The following is a 13,539-nucleotide window of genomic DNA, read 5'->3' on the forward strand; positions in this document are numbered from 1 at the left end:
CGAATCCTACGCCATCAGAAGACTTAGAGCCATCTGTGTACACAGCAATGGCATGAGAAAGAGTGAAAGTGGTCAAGAAAAAGAGACCGGGAAGCGGCCGTAGACAGTTGGGCTTTCGAGCAAGGGAGAGAGAAACAACAGACTCGAACAGCTGGAACTTCCCAGGGGGGTAGGGAAAAGTGAGATGCTACATGTACATAGAAAGGTGGTAATTGAAGAGAAGACAAGAGCGAATGAAGGCGAAGAGAGAAGGGACGGAGTAAACAGGGGCGGCGAACAAATAAAGAATGTCTACTAATATCAGTGACCATTCTATAAATGGAAGGATTGCGGAGATCATGAGAGCGTACATAGTAGCGAAGGCAATGGGCATCACGGCGATCGGATAAGGATGGAATGTTCGCTTCTGCATAGAGGCTCTCGACAGGGGAAGAGCAAAAAGCACCAAGGCATAAACGTAATCCTTGGTGATGAATGGGGTTAAGGCTAGAGAGAGTAGCAGGAGATGCCGCTGAATAGATCTAGTCACCATAATCAAGTTTCGATAAGATAAGGGTGGAATGTAGGCGAAGGAGGGTTCGACGATCAGCTCCCCATGAAAGATGAGCAAGGGTTTTAAGAAGGTTCAGCCGGCTGTGACAAGTTGCCTTCAGAGAGGTAATGTGAGGTTTCCAGGATAACCTATGATCAAAGAGGAGGCCCAGAAACTTGACTGTATCACGTTCAGGGATACGGGAGCCATAGAGGTACAAAGGATGATCGGAGATGACAGAGCGTCTAGTGAAAGTAATTTGGTGGGTTTTAGTGCTGGAAAATTTAAACCCACGTGTGGTGGCCCAATTGGAAACACGGTCGACTGCATGCTGGAGAGACTGTAATAAGGTGACAGTCAGCGCCTGCACAGGCAATAGCGAAGTCATCAACATAGAGTGATGACCAAATATTTGATGGAAGACTAGAGGCCAAATCATTAATAGCAAGGAGAAAAAGTGTTGTGTTCAGAACACATCCCTGGGGGACACCTTTAGCTTGGATAAAGTCCGGGGAGAGCACATTATTAATCCGAACACGGAAATGCCTGTCAGTTAAAAAGTTCTTAAGGAAGGATGGTAGATTGCCTCGAAGGCCTAAGGAGTGGGCTTGGGCTAAAATATTATACCTCCAAGTTGTGTCATATGCCTTCTCAAGGTCAAAAAATATGGCAATAACTGAGTGGTTATTCGCAAAGGCATTACGAACATACGTATCCAAGCGTAGCAAGGGGTCTATGGTAGAACGTCCCTTACGAAAGCCATATTGACGAGTGGAGAGACTGTTGTGTGTCTCTAAATACCACACTAAACGTCTATTTACTAGGCGTTCCATCACTTTGCAAACTGCACTGGTAAGAGCAATGGGACGATAGTGGGAGGTTTCATGTCCCGTAGTGCCTGGTTTGCAGAAAGAGAGAACAATGGTGGATTTCCACAGCTGTGGAAGAACTCCTTGTGACCAAATAAGATTGTAAAGGCGTAATAGGACTGCAAGGGTTGACTGATGTATATGTTGTAGCATACGAATATGAATGTCGTCGGGCCCAGCTGCCGATGATCGGCAAGCTGAGTGTGTTGCCTCCAGTTCTTGAAGTGTAAAAGGCACATTATACTGTTCTTCTCTGAGAGAAGAAAAGTCCAAGGGTGCTAACTCTCTGGCAGACTTTGAGGAAAGAAATGAGGGGCATAGATGGAGTCCCTGAGAAATACGGACCAGATGATTGCCAATTTCATTGGCAACATCTAGTGGGTTTGCTATATCAACACCGGAAACCCGCAGAACAGGAGCCGGGTCAGGAGAATATTTACCACTCAGTTTTCGTACTTTTTTCCACACTGCACTCATAGAGGAAGCAGAGGTGATGGTGGAGACATAATCTCGCCAGCAAGTGCGTTTAGCATCACGGATGACACGGCGAGCGATCGCATGCTTCTGCTTAAAATCAAGAAGTCTCTCTGTGGTTCTACTGTACCGGTACCTGCCCCATGCAGCGCGTTTCAAACGTACTGCACGAGCACAAGCAGGAGACCACCAAGGCACGCATTTCTGAGAATGCCTGCCCGAAGTTTGGGGTATAGAATGAGAAGCTGCGGTTAAAACGGAGGACGAGAAGAGGTGTAAAAGCTCATCGATGGAGGACGAAGAAGGAACCTCTCTAAAAACAGTTAGGTGTGAGTAAAGGTTCCAATTTGCCTGATCAAATTTCCAGCGTGGGATGCAAAGAGGTGGTGAATATGAAGGGGAAGTAAGAATGATTGGGAAATGATCGCTGTCATGTAAGTCCAGAAGAACAGACCAAGTGAAGTCTAATGCGGTGGAGGAAGAGCAGACTGAGAGATCAATGCAAGAGAGAGTGTGAGTCCGAGGATCAAAATGGGTGTGAGTACCTGTATTTAAAACATGGAGGGGGTGGGTGGCAAGAAAAGCCTCTAACTGAATGCCACGGGAATCACAGTGAGACCCCCCCCCCAGAGGAAATGGTGGGCATTAAAATCACCAAGTAACAGAATCGGTGGTGGTAATGACGAAACAAGAAAGGCAATATCCGGAATAGATAATGCCCGAGAAGGAGAGAGATATAAAGAACAGAGCGTATACCACCTATGCAAGTGGATACGGGCTGCTGTGTAATGCAGCGAAGTACGAACAAATAGCTGATGGTACGGAATATCAGTGCGTAGAAGAAGGGCACTTTCATTAAAGGCCCCATCAGGAAAAGGATCTGAAGAATACAATAAATTACAGCCTGAGATGGGAGAGATAACAGCAGAGTGTAATTTTGGTTCCTGTAAGCAAACAACAACAGGGGAAAACTGGGAGAGTAACATCTGAAGCTCACCCCGATTACCCGAGGCTGCGTATATTCCATTGTAAATAGGCCATGATTGGCAATGATAAAGATACCTGAAATCCGCAGGTAAGGGTTCCTACAGACTAGAGGGGTTAGAAAAGTCCACATGAGGAGGCAGTGGAAAACGTTCAAGCAGCGAAGGAACGGTGCGCTGTGAAGAAAGGAGTTGCGCAGATGGAGTAGAGGAGAGAGAAGGAGAGGAGGGTGGATCAGTGTCCATTGATGGTTTGGTCTCTGCAATATATTCAGAGACTGCTTCAAGTGTTTCAGAATTCAGAGACGTCGTATGGGAGACAATATTGGAAATGGTAGGGGGAGGATGAGTAAAGATTGGAACTGTAATGGACTGTACCTAGGTAGGGGGGGACAAAAGGGTGGAGGGAACTGGAGAAGCGTGGAAGGGGACAGAAGAGGCAGAAACCTGGGAGGTGGCAGAAGAGGAAGAAACTTGGGAGGGAACAGGGGAGGAAGGTACAGTACGAGGAGGAGGGTGAACCTCTACACTTGTAACAGAGCCAGTGAGAGGGGGAGAACCAGGTACAGAGACAGGGAAGGGAAAATGAGGAGGTGGAAGATGGGTAGGAGGTGTTAACGGACCTTTTTTTGACTTTTGAGAAGTAGAGGGACGATTGGGAGGAGGTGTCATACGAGATCTCGTCGCTACTGAGGCTTGTGAGAGAGAACACGAAGAAGCAAGATCAGACTGAGACGTCGAAGTAGGGACGTCTGAGCCGAGGACAGCAAAAGAATTAGCTACAGGAGTGACTATGGGAGAGGTAACCACAGAGGTGGGTGCAGAAGATGGGAAACCAGAAGTGGGGGGACGTTTTGAAACACGGGAATAAGAAACACGAGGTAGTCTCCCTTGGAGGCGGAGATGAGAAACTGCCATGGCATAAGGGAGACCTGCCTCTTTGAGGTAATGGATTTCCCGCTCGTTTAAGTAGACTTGACAACGGCGAGAGTACGAAGGGTGAGCCTCATGACAATTAAGGCAAGAGGTTGGTCGATTGCAAGACGTATTAGAATGGTCATCGGCACCACAGACTGGGCATTCGGCGATAGATCTGCAATATTTCGCTGGATGGTCAAATCGCCAGCAATTTCTACACTGTTGCGGTGTAGGGATCACCTTTCGAACTTGTAACCGATGTCCTGCTACATAAACTGAGGATGGGAGTTCACGGCTGTCAAAAGTTAAACGAGCCACATTGCTAGGGTATCGTCTCCGCCTGCGGGCAGGAAGAACATAAGTGTCTACCTTGAGGATTGGGAGATCTTGGAGTTCCAGCTGTTCAAGAATGTCAGTGCCACATGTCTGGAAATTTTGTTGATCTATGGTATGGGGCAGAATGACGGTACCACTTGAAGAATTGAGGGAATGATGCTTTTCAATAGTTACAGGAACAGTATCGATATGGGAAAGACGAGAAAGCTCATGAGCCTGGGTAGCATTCTGTACGGTGACGATGCGCGTACCGCTCTTAAGAGCATGAAAAGAAATATCTTTACCAACATGGCGTAGGAGTGCCTTGCCAATACTGTGGTCAGAAAGATAGGCAGTAGAGGAAGTCAGTTGTAAAGTGAAGAATTTAGTCCATTGTGCAGTCTGAAACTGAGCGTGGAAAGGTAGTGAAGGATGTGTCGATCTTTTCTGAGAAGAACGAGAAGGTGGAGAAGTATCATCAGCAGGTAATTGTCGTTGTCGTTTAGGCGTGGGACCAGAGTTGGTCCGACGTGGAACGGGCCGGCGATTCGAAAATTGCCACACCGTAGAGGGAGAGGCCGGAAGCATAGTCAGAGGAGAGCGAAGGTCAGATAAATCGAAGGAGTCAGTCGAGGCCTCAGTACCTGAAGCGGGTGAGGAAACAGCACCGGCAAGAGGTACAGAGGCATGAGGAGTGTCCGATGAGTGGTCCAAAGACGAGGCGGGGTCAGAACGGGGTGCGGTATCAAGAAGGGGCCCGGGGGTAGCAGGTTCATGGACTAGGGCTGCCATGGTTAGGTTACTTCTTTCTTTTTGTTTTTAAGAAAAAAAAAGAAAGAAGAAAAGAAAATAAAAATAAAAAAAAGAAGAAAAAAGGGGGGACCAGGGAGGGATAGTTCCTAGGAGGAATGAAAGGGCCAGAAATCTCCCTCCGCGCCCAAGAGGACCTCAGCACCGCAAGTAGCGCAGATGCAGCATGGAACCTGTGCCATACCCTACCCATCATGCCAGTAAACCGGCTATCCGGGATAGCAACGTCACATCTGCCGAGCTACCTCGGTGGACAAAAGAGAGGGCGGCCGGAAATCCGCCACAAAGCATACCTCCTTCGGCCACCACCCCCGGAATCCGAAAGGTGGCTTCCAGAGATACACCCATCGCCCGAGAGACACCCAAAGCCACCCTCCGGGATACCGGAGAGGGATCAAGACATCCCCAGGCAATCCAGATTCCACGGCAAACTACGCCACCGCCAAGAACCTCAACGGAATGGGATGGACCCCAGTACCCTTTCCCCTACCTAGGAACTAGCGTGCCTGTGGGAAAAAAAAAAAAAAACAAAGGCCGAAAAGGAAGGGCAAAAGGGAGGGGTGGGGAGGAGGAGGAGGAAAGGAAAAGGGGGAGGATGGGATAGGGAACGGGGGATTGGGGGGTAATTAGGTTCGGTCTGAGGAAGTAGACCGACAGGTCTAATTCCTCAGACCAAGAGCCTCTTCACCACGCCAAGGAGCCCCCCTTGAAGAGGCGTGGAGCCTTAGCATTTACCTTCATGTTTAGTAGGCTCAAATGTAGCTATCTCACCCTGATCAATAGGTTGTATCAGGGAGGTTGTGTTTGGCGGCATGAACACAACCTCAACATCGTCACACATCCCCTCCAGTGATGGTGGGTGACCTGGAGCATTATCAAGAAGCAGCAAGATTTTGTTTGGGAGGTCCTCTTGTAGGTACACTCATACCTCCATCAGGAAGCAGTGGTGAAACCAGTCCATACAGATGATGTTGGTTGTCCATGCTTTTGGATTGTGCATCCAGAATATTTGGAGATTCTTGTTGCATTCCTTCAGTGCTCTGGGGTTGGCAGCTTTATAAATAAAGCCTGGCTTTACCATGTGCCCAGCAGAGTTAGCATTAATGTGCATCGGTCTTTCGCAGCCTTGAACAGTAACTGGACATGACTGACGCGAACAGTAACTGGACAATGACTGAGTGAGTGGCAGGCTGCCGGTTGAGGGGGTAAGAGGGAGGGTAGTAGGGACGCAGCGGGATGCGTTTTCCCGTACTATTTTCCCGCAACTGTTTGGTAAATATGATAGGGTGGCTGGGCATTCGCAAATGTTTGAAGCTCCTGAAAGTGAAGGGCTAGCTATATTATTATAATCATAATAAAAAAGGAGCACTATACCCACAAGGGTCATGAATAGTTATAGACAGAATGAAGGCATATGAAAGGAATATTTTTTCTACAGTTATCCCCAGTAACTGGTGTTGGACTAGAGAAAACGTAATTCTTCCAACACTCCAAGCAGCTTGGTAAACACATCTCAAATTTGTCAATTTTTATACTGTGGGTGTATGTATCATGTTTGTGTTATGTAACATGCTCCTTATATTATTTTGAAAAAATATCATTGACGGATAAATGGAAATGTCTATAGTAACGTACAGGTCGGCCATCACTAATTTGGCATCATTGGGACCTGTAGTGTGCCAGATTAGTGAGTTTGCCAGATTACAGAGTGGTTAGGTTAGAATACACTTAATTAACCTATCAACAGGGACTCTGCTACATCTTCCTCATTTCATCACTGCTTTCTCCTCCACTGGCTTGCTGCTGTGGATTTACAACCATCTGCACAATTTCTGAGTCAGTATAATGATGAAATTTGAAATTATGCTAGCCGAAATTAGTACCAGATTACTGATGGAACTGGTCAACTGACTGCCAGATTAGTGATGGCCGACCTGCAATGTGACATTTAATGCGCCTAACAGATTATTATTACATCTTCACAAGAGCAGAGAGACTCTTAGTGATTTTATTGAACCTGCACACCAGCACATTGTGCAAGTATATTTAGGTACAGGTACACACAAATATAATTATCAGAGTACATACAAAATATGCAATAACTTTAAAACATTTGAAATTTTGGAAAGTTTCCAGACTTAATAGAGATGTGCTCACAGAGAATGTAAACAGACTGGGTGGGGTGTGGTGACCGTATTAGAAAGACAGGTGGGGGGAGCCATATAGCAAGTTTTGGTCATAATCTGAAATGTCCGTATTAGCAGAACGCTGTAAAGCAGGGCCTTACTGTATACATGTATATATATTTATATATACTGCAGACTTTATAGCTAATGTTTACAATGTCACTGCACAGTCACAGTATCACATTTTAATAGGCCACAACTAATATTCCACCTCACTAGGGAACTGTCTACATTACCAGCGAGTCCATCATGGTGCCTTCCTTGCTGACCTGCAACTACTTCCTCAAAATAAATGAGAAACAGATAAATAGAATGCTATTGATTGTGTCTCCCAATAGGCCTCTAATGAGTTTAAATTTTCTGTTAATGAAGCATCAGAATACTTTCACAAGAGACACCCTGTTGAGCCTTGTACCACTTTATACATTTATAGTTCTAATATCCCTGAATGAGATATGGTCAAATTTCTCAGTCTTCTGTTTGATCGCTAAATGTCCTGGAAGCCCCCACACTTCCATAATATTGGCTTGCTATCAGAAGTGAACATGAACATCAAGCAATGCAGTACATCTGATTCTTTACATCTTCCTCCAACAAAAAACTACTGTCATAATTCATTTAACAAAAAAAAAAAAAAAAAAAAAAAAAAAAAAAAAAAAAAAAAAAAAAAAAAAAAAAACAAAAAAAAACTAATTTTCACATCCCAGTTTTGACGTGACAATGGGCCAGGACTAACTGAAATGTCATAATATTCCTCTACTAAGTGCATGTTTTTGTGAATTGTTCCAGCCACAGTTTCATTCTTCATCGTTCATTTACAATTTTCTTCCTAATTCCAAGACTATAGATTACATATTTATTTTTTGTTTGAAAATTTTCCTTTCCTTCAAACGTGTATCTCAGGTATATCCACAGATTTAAGTTGCATAATGTTAAGGTTTAAAATGTAGTACTAAAATAAAGCTTACTTTGTTGACGAGAAACCGAGATGCTTCATCGATATTGATGTTTTCCTTGGCAGAAGTCTCAAACCAACCACTAAAGCCTCGTTCCCGGCAGTAGTCATCCATTCGTGCTGGGTTGTTTACCACACCTTCCTTAGGCTGGTCGCACTAGCAATAAATTACCCTTAATTAGTATTGTATGTGATTGTTATACATTATTTACTGGAAAGAAATTTTCCTTAATTAGTGTCGTACATGTATGGAAGAGGCTGCTAATAAGTATAACAGAACTGAAGAAGAGATAATGTACATAAAACAGCTTTATTAAGAAAATGTTGTGCTTGAAGGGAGCTTTATCATGGTATAACCTGATGAAGCTGTTTTGTGTCTTCTCCAATTCAATTATGCCTATTACTAGACAGAAATCAACCACTGTTTTTATATCCTGTACCAATGTAATTAACCTATGTAAGTTTGTGCTGAATGAGCCCAGTCTCATGGGCCCTTACTGATGTAATGACTTCTTAACATCATGGACTTTTCAGAGCTGCACTTGGACTCATGAATGGAGTGTGCCTTCACTACTTATTCACCAAGGTGTTTCATACACTTGTTACCCTCACACTGTAGTTTTTCTTACATCTCTCTATCTTATTTGAGTGATTCTTTTTCATTTACCTCTCCCTGTCCAGGTCCACACCCTCGAGAATGACTGTTCACAATATCGGTATCTCTGAGAATCTTGTATGTTGTGATCAGGTCTCTTTTCATCAAGTGTTGTAAGATTTAACCTTTCATAATTACACTACCTTAGTTTAAAGATAAGCCCAAAGGAAAACTCTGAGATTTTGGAAAGGTATTGATCAACCTCGCATATGCTGATGAAGATACAGTGGTCCCCCACTTTTCGTAGTTCCCGGCAATCGTAAAATTCGCCAATCATAGGGGTATTTTCGTATAAACATGGACTCGCTTTTCATAGGTTGACTCGCGAGTCGTAGTTCGTCCGGGACGCGTACCCACTGCGTGAGCCAGGGCGGCAGCCAGTCTGGCATTGTTTACCAGTGAGCGAAGGTCCCCTCACGTGCTCCAGCGAAATATTTCATAATATTACATTTATTTTAGTGCTTGCAAGTACTAAATAAGCTACCATGGCTCCAAAGAAAGCTCCTAGTGTGGTACAAGTGTGGCCGAACTGTCCAGGATGTATAAGAAACCCTACACAACCTTATGTTCCATAGTGGCCAAGAAAAATGAAATAAAGGATGCTGTTGTTGCAAAGGGAGTAACTATGCTGACAAAAATGAGATCACCAGTACTGGAAGAGGTTGAGAAGTTATTATTGGTGTGGATAAATGAGAAACAATTAGCAAGAGGTACTCTTATGACTTCGTTTATTTGTGAAAAGGCTAGGCAGTTGCATGAAGATTTGGTAAAGAAATTGCCTGCAAATAGTGGTGAAGTGAGTGAATTTAAAGCCAGCAAAGGCTGGTTTGAGAGATTTAAGAACCATACTGGCATACACAGTGTGGTAAGGCATGGTGAGGCTGCCAGTTCGGACCACAAGGCGGCTGAAAAATATGTGCATGAATTCCAGGAGTACATAGAGGCTGAAGGACAAACCTGAACAAGTGTTCAATTGTGATGAAACAGGCCTCTTTTGGAAGAAAATGCCAAAGAGGACCTTCATTACACAAGAGGAAAAGGCAATGCCAGGACACAAGCCTATGAAAGACAGGCTGATGCTAATGTTCTGTGCTAATGCTAGTGGGGATTTCAAAGTGAAGCCATTACTAGTGTACCATTCTGAAAATCCCAGAGTGTTCAGGAAAAACAATGTTATGAAGAGTAAATTGTGCGTTTTGGAAATCTAATAGTAAGGCATGGGTCACGAGGGAAATTTTCGTCAAGTGGTTCAATGAAGTGTTTGGCCCTAGTGTGAAGGAGTATCTCCTGGAAAAGAAATTGGATCTCAAGTGCCTGCTAGTAATGGACAATGCACCTGCTCATCCTCCAAACTTGGATGACCGAATTTTCGAGGAGTTTGGGTTCATCCCAGTAAAGTTCTTGCCCCCTAATACCACTCCTCTCCTCCAACCCATGGACCAGCAGGTTATTGCAAACTTTAAAAAACTCTACACAAAAGCAATGTTTCACAGGTGCTTGACTGTGACCACAGACACTCACTTGACCCTAAGGGAATTTTGGAGAGAACACTTCAGCATCCTCCACTGCATAACCCTTATAGGTATGGCTTGGGAGGGAGTGACTACCAGGACTTTGAACTCTACCTGGAGAAAATTGTGGCCAGATTGTGTCGACAAGAGGGATTTTGAAGAATTTGGGACTGACCCTAATGAGCCTATGTCTGTTGTAAAATCAATTGTGGCACTGGGGAGTTCCATGGGGTTGGATGTGAGTTTGGAGGATGTGGAAGAATTGGTGGAAGGCCACAATGAAGAGCTCACCACTGAGGAGCTGCAAGAGCTTCAGCAGGAAGAGCAACACATCGCAACTCAGAATCTTGCTGCAGAGGAGGAGGAAGAGAGATGGAAGAAGGTACCTTCAGAAATTAAAGAGATTTTTACTATGTGTTGTAAGATGGAAAGCTTTATGGAGAAACATCACCCTAACAAGGTTGTTGCAAGCCAGGTTGGCAACATGTACAGTGACAAAGTCTTGGGCCATTTTAGGGAAGTGTTAAAGAGACGCCAGAAACAGAGCTCTCTCCACAGTTATTTTGTGAGACAGGACTCCAGTGACTCAAGGTGGTCCTAGTGGCATTAAGAAACAGAGAAGAGAAGCAACCCCAGAAAAGCAAATGGTACCTGAGGTGTTGATGGAAGGGGATTCCCCTTCCAAACTATAAACAATCCACTCTCCTCCAGTCTCCCATACACTAAGAAGAATCTCCAATAAAGGTAAGTGTTATGCTGTTAATGTTTCATTCATCATTTCCCATTGTATTGTTTATGTACTACATGTATATTTCATGTTAAAAAATTTTTTGTTTTAATACTTCTGGGTGTCAGGAACGGATTAATTGTATTTACATTATTTCTTATGGGGAAAATTGATTCGTAAATCGTAAATTTCGTTTATAGTAACGGCTCCAGGAACGGATTAATTACGAACAACGAGGGACCACTGTAGTTTGTTTTCATGCACCTCAGTGCTGAATTTGAAGTGATATCCACTCCAGATCTTTCTCTCTTGCCAATTCTGAGAGTTGTTCCCCTATGTTACTGGATTGTATCTATGCCCTCCTTTCTTCTCTCATAATCTTCATTACCTCTGCATTCTATTAGGTATTTTTTTTTTTATCTTCTTACAATCAGTCATTGAACACTAAAGTTATGCAGTCCACCCACACTCTATTGATGGAAACATGAACAGAAGTTCTGTTTCTGAAATCTTCCTATTGAAAGCCTAGTAGCTCAGTGATGAAGCACTGGACCTGCTATGTACCAAGGCCATGGTTTAATCACCCATCCATTTTTCTGTTTATTTATATTAATTTAAAGTCTGATCAACCTTTAATAGATTAGGTAGGAATAAACTATTTATATACAGTATTTTATTAAGGCTAGATTAAGATGCTAGGTTAGTTTTCGTGCAACATAAAATATCTAAATATCATTTTAATTAATCTTATTCCATAAGATAATATTTTATTTATTTTATTTTTTTTTATTATCACACTGGCCGATTCCCACCAAGGCAGGGTGGCCCGAAAAAGAAAAACTTTCACCATCATTCACTCCATCACTGTCTTGCCAGAAGGGTGCTTTACACTACAGTTTTTAAACTGCAACATTAACACCCCTCCATCAGAGTGCAGGCACTGTACTTCCCATCTCCAGGACTCAAGTCCGGCCTGCCGGTTTCCCTGAACCCCTTCATAAATGTTACTTTGCTCACACTCCAACAGCACATCAAGTATTAAAAGCCATTTGTCTCCATTCACTCCTATCAAACACACTCACGCATGCCTGCTGGAAGTCCAAGCCCCTCACACACAAAACCTCCTTTACCCCCTCCCTCCAACCTTTCCTAGGCCGACCCCTACCCCGCCTTCCTTCCACTACAGACTGATACACTCTTGAAGTCACTCTGTTTCACTCCATTCTCTCTACATGTCCGAACCACCAACAACCCTGAAAAAAATCTGAAAATTTGGCATGCCTGTCTGTTACACTACCAATAATGTTACGCTATCACTATAATGAACTGAGATGTTTTCAAACCTTGTTAGCCAGAAGCACTGTAGGAATAGGTGAGCCATCAGCTAGGGTAACTTTGGTATCAAGGTCTGTCTTCCATTTCGTCACTGCATCAAAAGTTTGGGCACGAGTCACATCAAATACTACAAATGCTCCAACTGCTTCCTTATAGTACACTCTTGTCATATTTCCAAATCGCTCTTGACCTGAAAAAAATAATTAAATTATTTAATTTCATGCTGAAATATGTAGAGCAATACAACAGATGATTAATAAATGCAGGCACTAAGTGCCACTTTGTGCCGACAGTTCACGATATGATTGTCTCCATCAGAATTTGCAATACTCTTCACTATCATACACACTGCAACCATATCTACTTCCTTATTCATTGTTTCCATATCCCAAAGTGTATTTACAGGCTATCCGGAAATTTGAATTCCCTGTACAGTGGACCCCCGGTTATTGGCCGTAATCCATTCTAGAAGGTCGGCCGATAACTGAAATAGCTGAAAGCTGAATTAATATTTCCCATAAGAATTAATGGAAATACAATTAATCCGTTCCAGACAAAAATTATTCACACACACACACAAAAAAAAAAAAAAAAAAAAAAAAAAATTAACAATTATGTAAGTATTACATATCTTGCTCCTGGGGGATTTCAACTTAAGGCACCTAAAATGGAGGAATATAGCAAATAATATTGTTGCAGTAATAACACCAGGAGGCAGCTCTGATGAAAACTCACACTCACACGAGCTTTTAAATCTCTGCACAAAATTCAATTTAAACCAGCAAATAATAGAGCCTACTAGACTGGAGAATACACTAGACCTCATATTCACTAACAATGATGATCTGATAAGAAATGTCACCATATCAAAAACAATATACTCAGATCACAACATAATTGAGGTTCAGACATGTATGCGAGGAGCCCCAGACCGACAAAATGAGACTAGTCACGAGGGAGCATTCACCAAATTCAACTTCAATAACAAAAACATAAAGTGGGACCAAGTAAACCAAGTCCTAACCGATATAAGCTGGGAAGATATACTAAGCAACACAGACCCAAACTTATGCCTAGAACAGATTAACTCGGTGGCACTCGATGTATGCACAAGGCTTATTCCTCTAAGAAAAAGGAGGAGTAGATGTAAAATAGAAAGAGACAGGCGCTCCCTTTACAGGCGACGGAAAAGAATAACAGAGTGGCTAAAAGAGGTCAATATATCTGAAATGCGCAGGGAGACACTGGTCAGAGAAATAGCAAGCATCG

At 43.3% G+C, this 13,539-nt stretch overlaps 1 protein-coding gene across 2 annotated transcripts in view; it reads right to left on the minus strand.

Annotated features, from left to right (window-relative positions):
• Positions 1 to 13,539, minus strand: part of LOC128689093 (uncharacterized) — a 49,700-nt gene that overhangs the window by 12,342 nt on the left and 23,819 nt on the right. For both annotated transcript variants that reach the window (XM_053777179.2, XM_070087319.1), the window contains exons 3-4: positions 12,279 to 12,460; positions 8,056 to 8,199 (exon numbers count right to left, since the gene is read on the minus strand). In XM_053777179.2, the coding sequence (XP_053633154.2) occupies positions 8,056 to 8,199; positions 12,279 to 12,460 (326 nt within the window). The remainder of the gene's footprint in view (positions 1 to 8,055; positions 8,200 to 12,278; positions 12,461 to 13,539) is intronic.

Source organism: Cherax quadricarinatus, chromosome 21 (assembly GCF_038502225.1).
Source record: "Cherax quadricarinatus isolate ZL_2023a chromosome 21, ASM3850222v1, whole genome shotgun sequence".
Lineage (NCBI taxonomy): Eukaryota > Metazoa > Arthropoda > Malacostraca > Decapoda > Parastacidae > Cherax > Cherax quadricarinatus.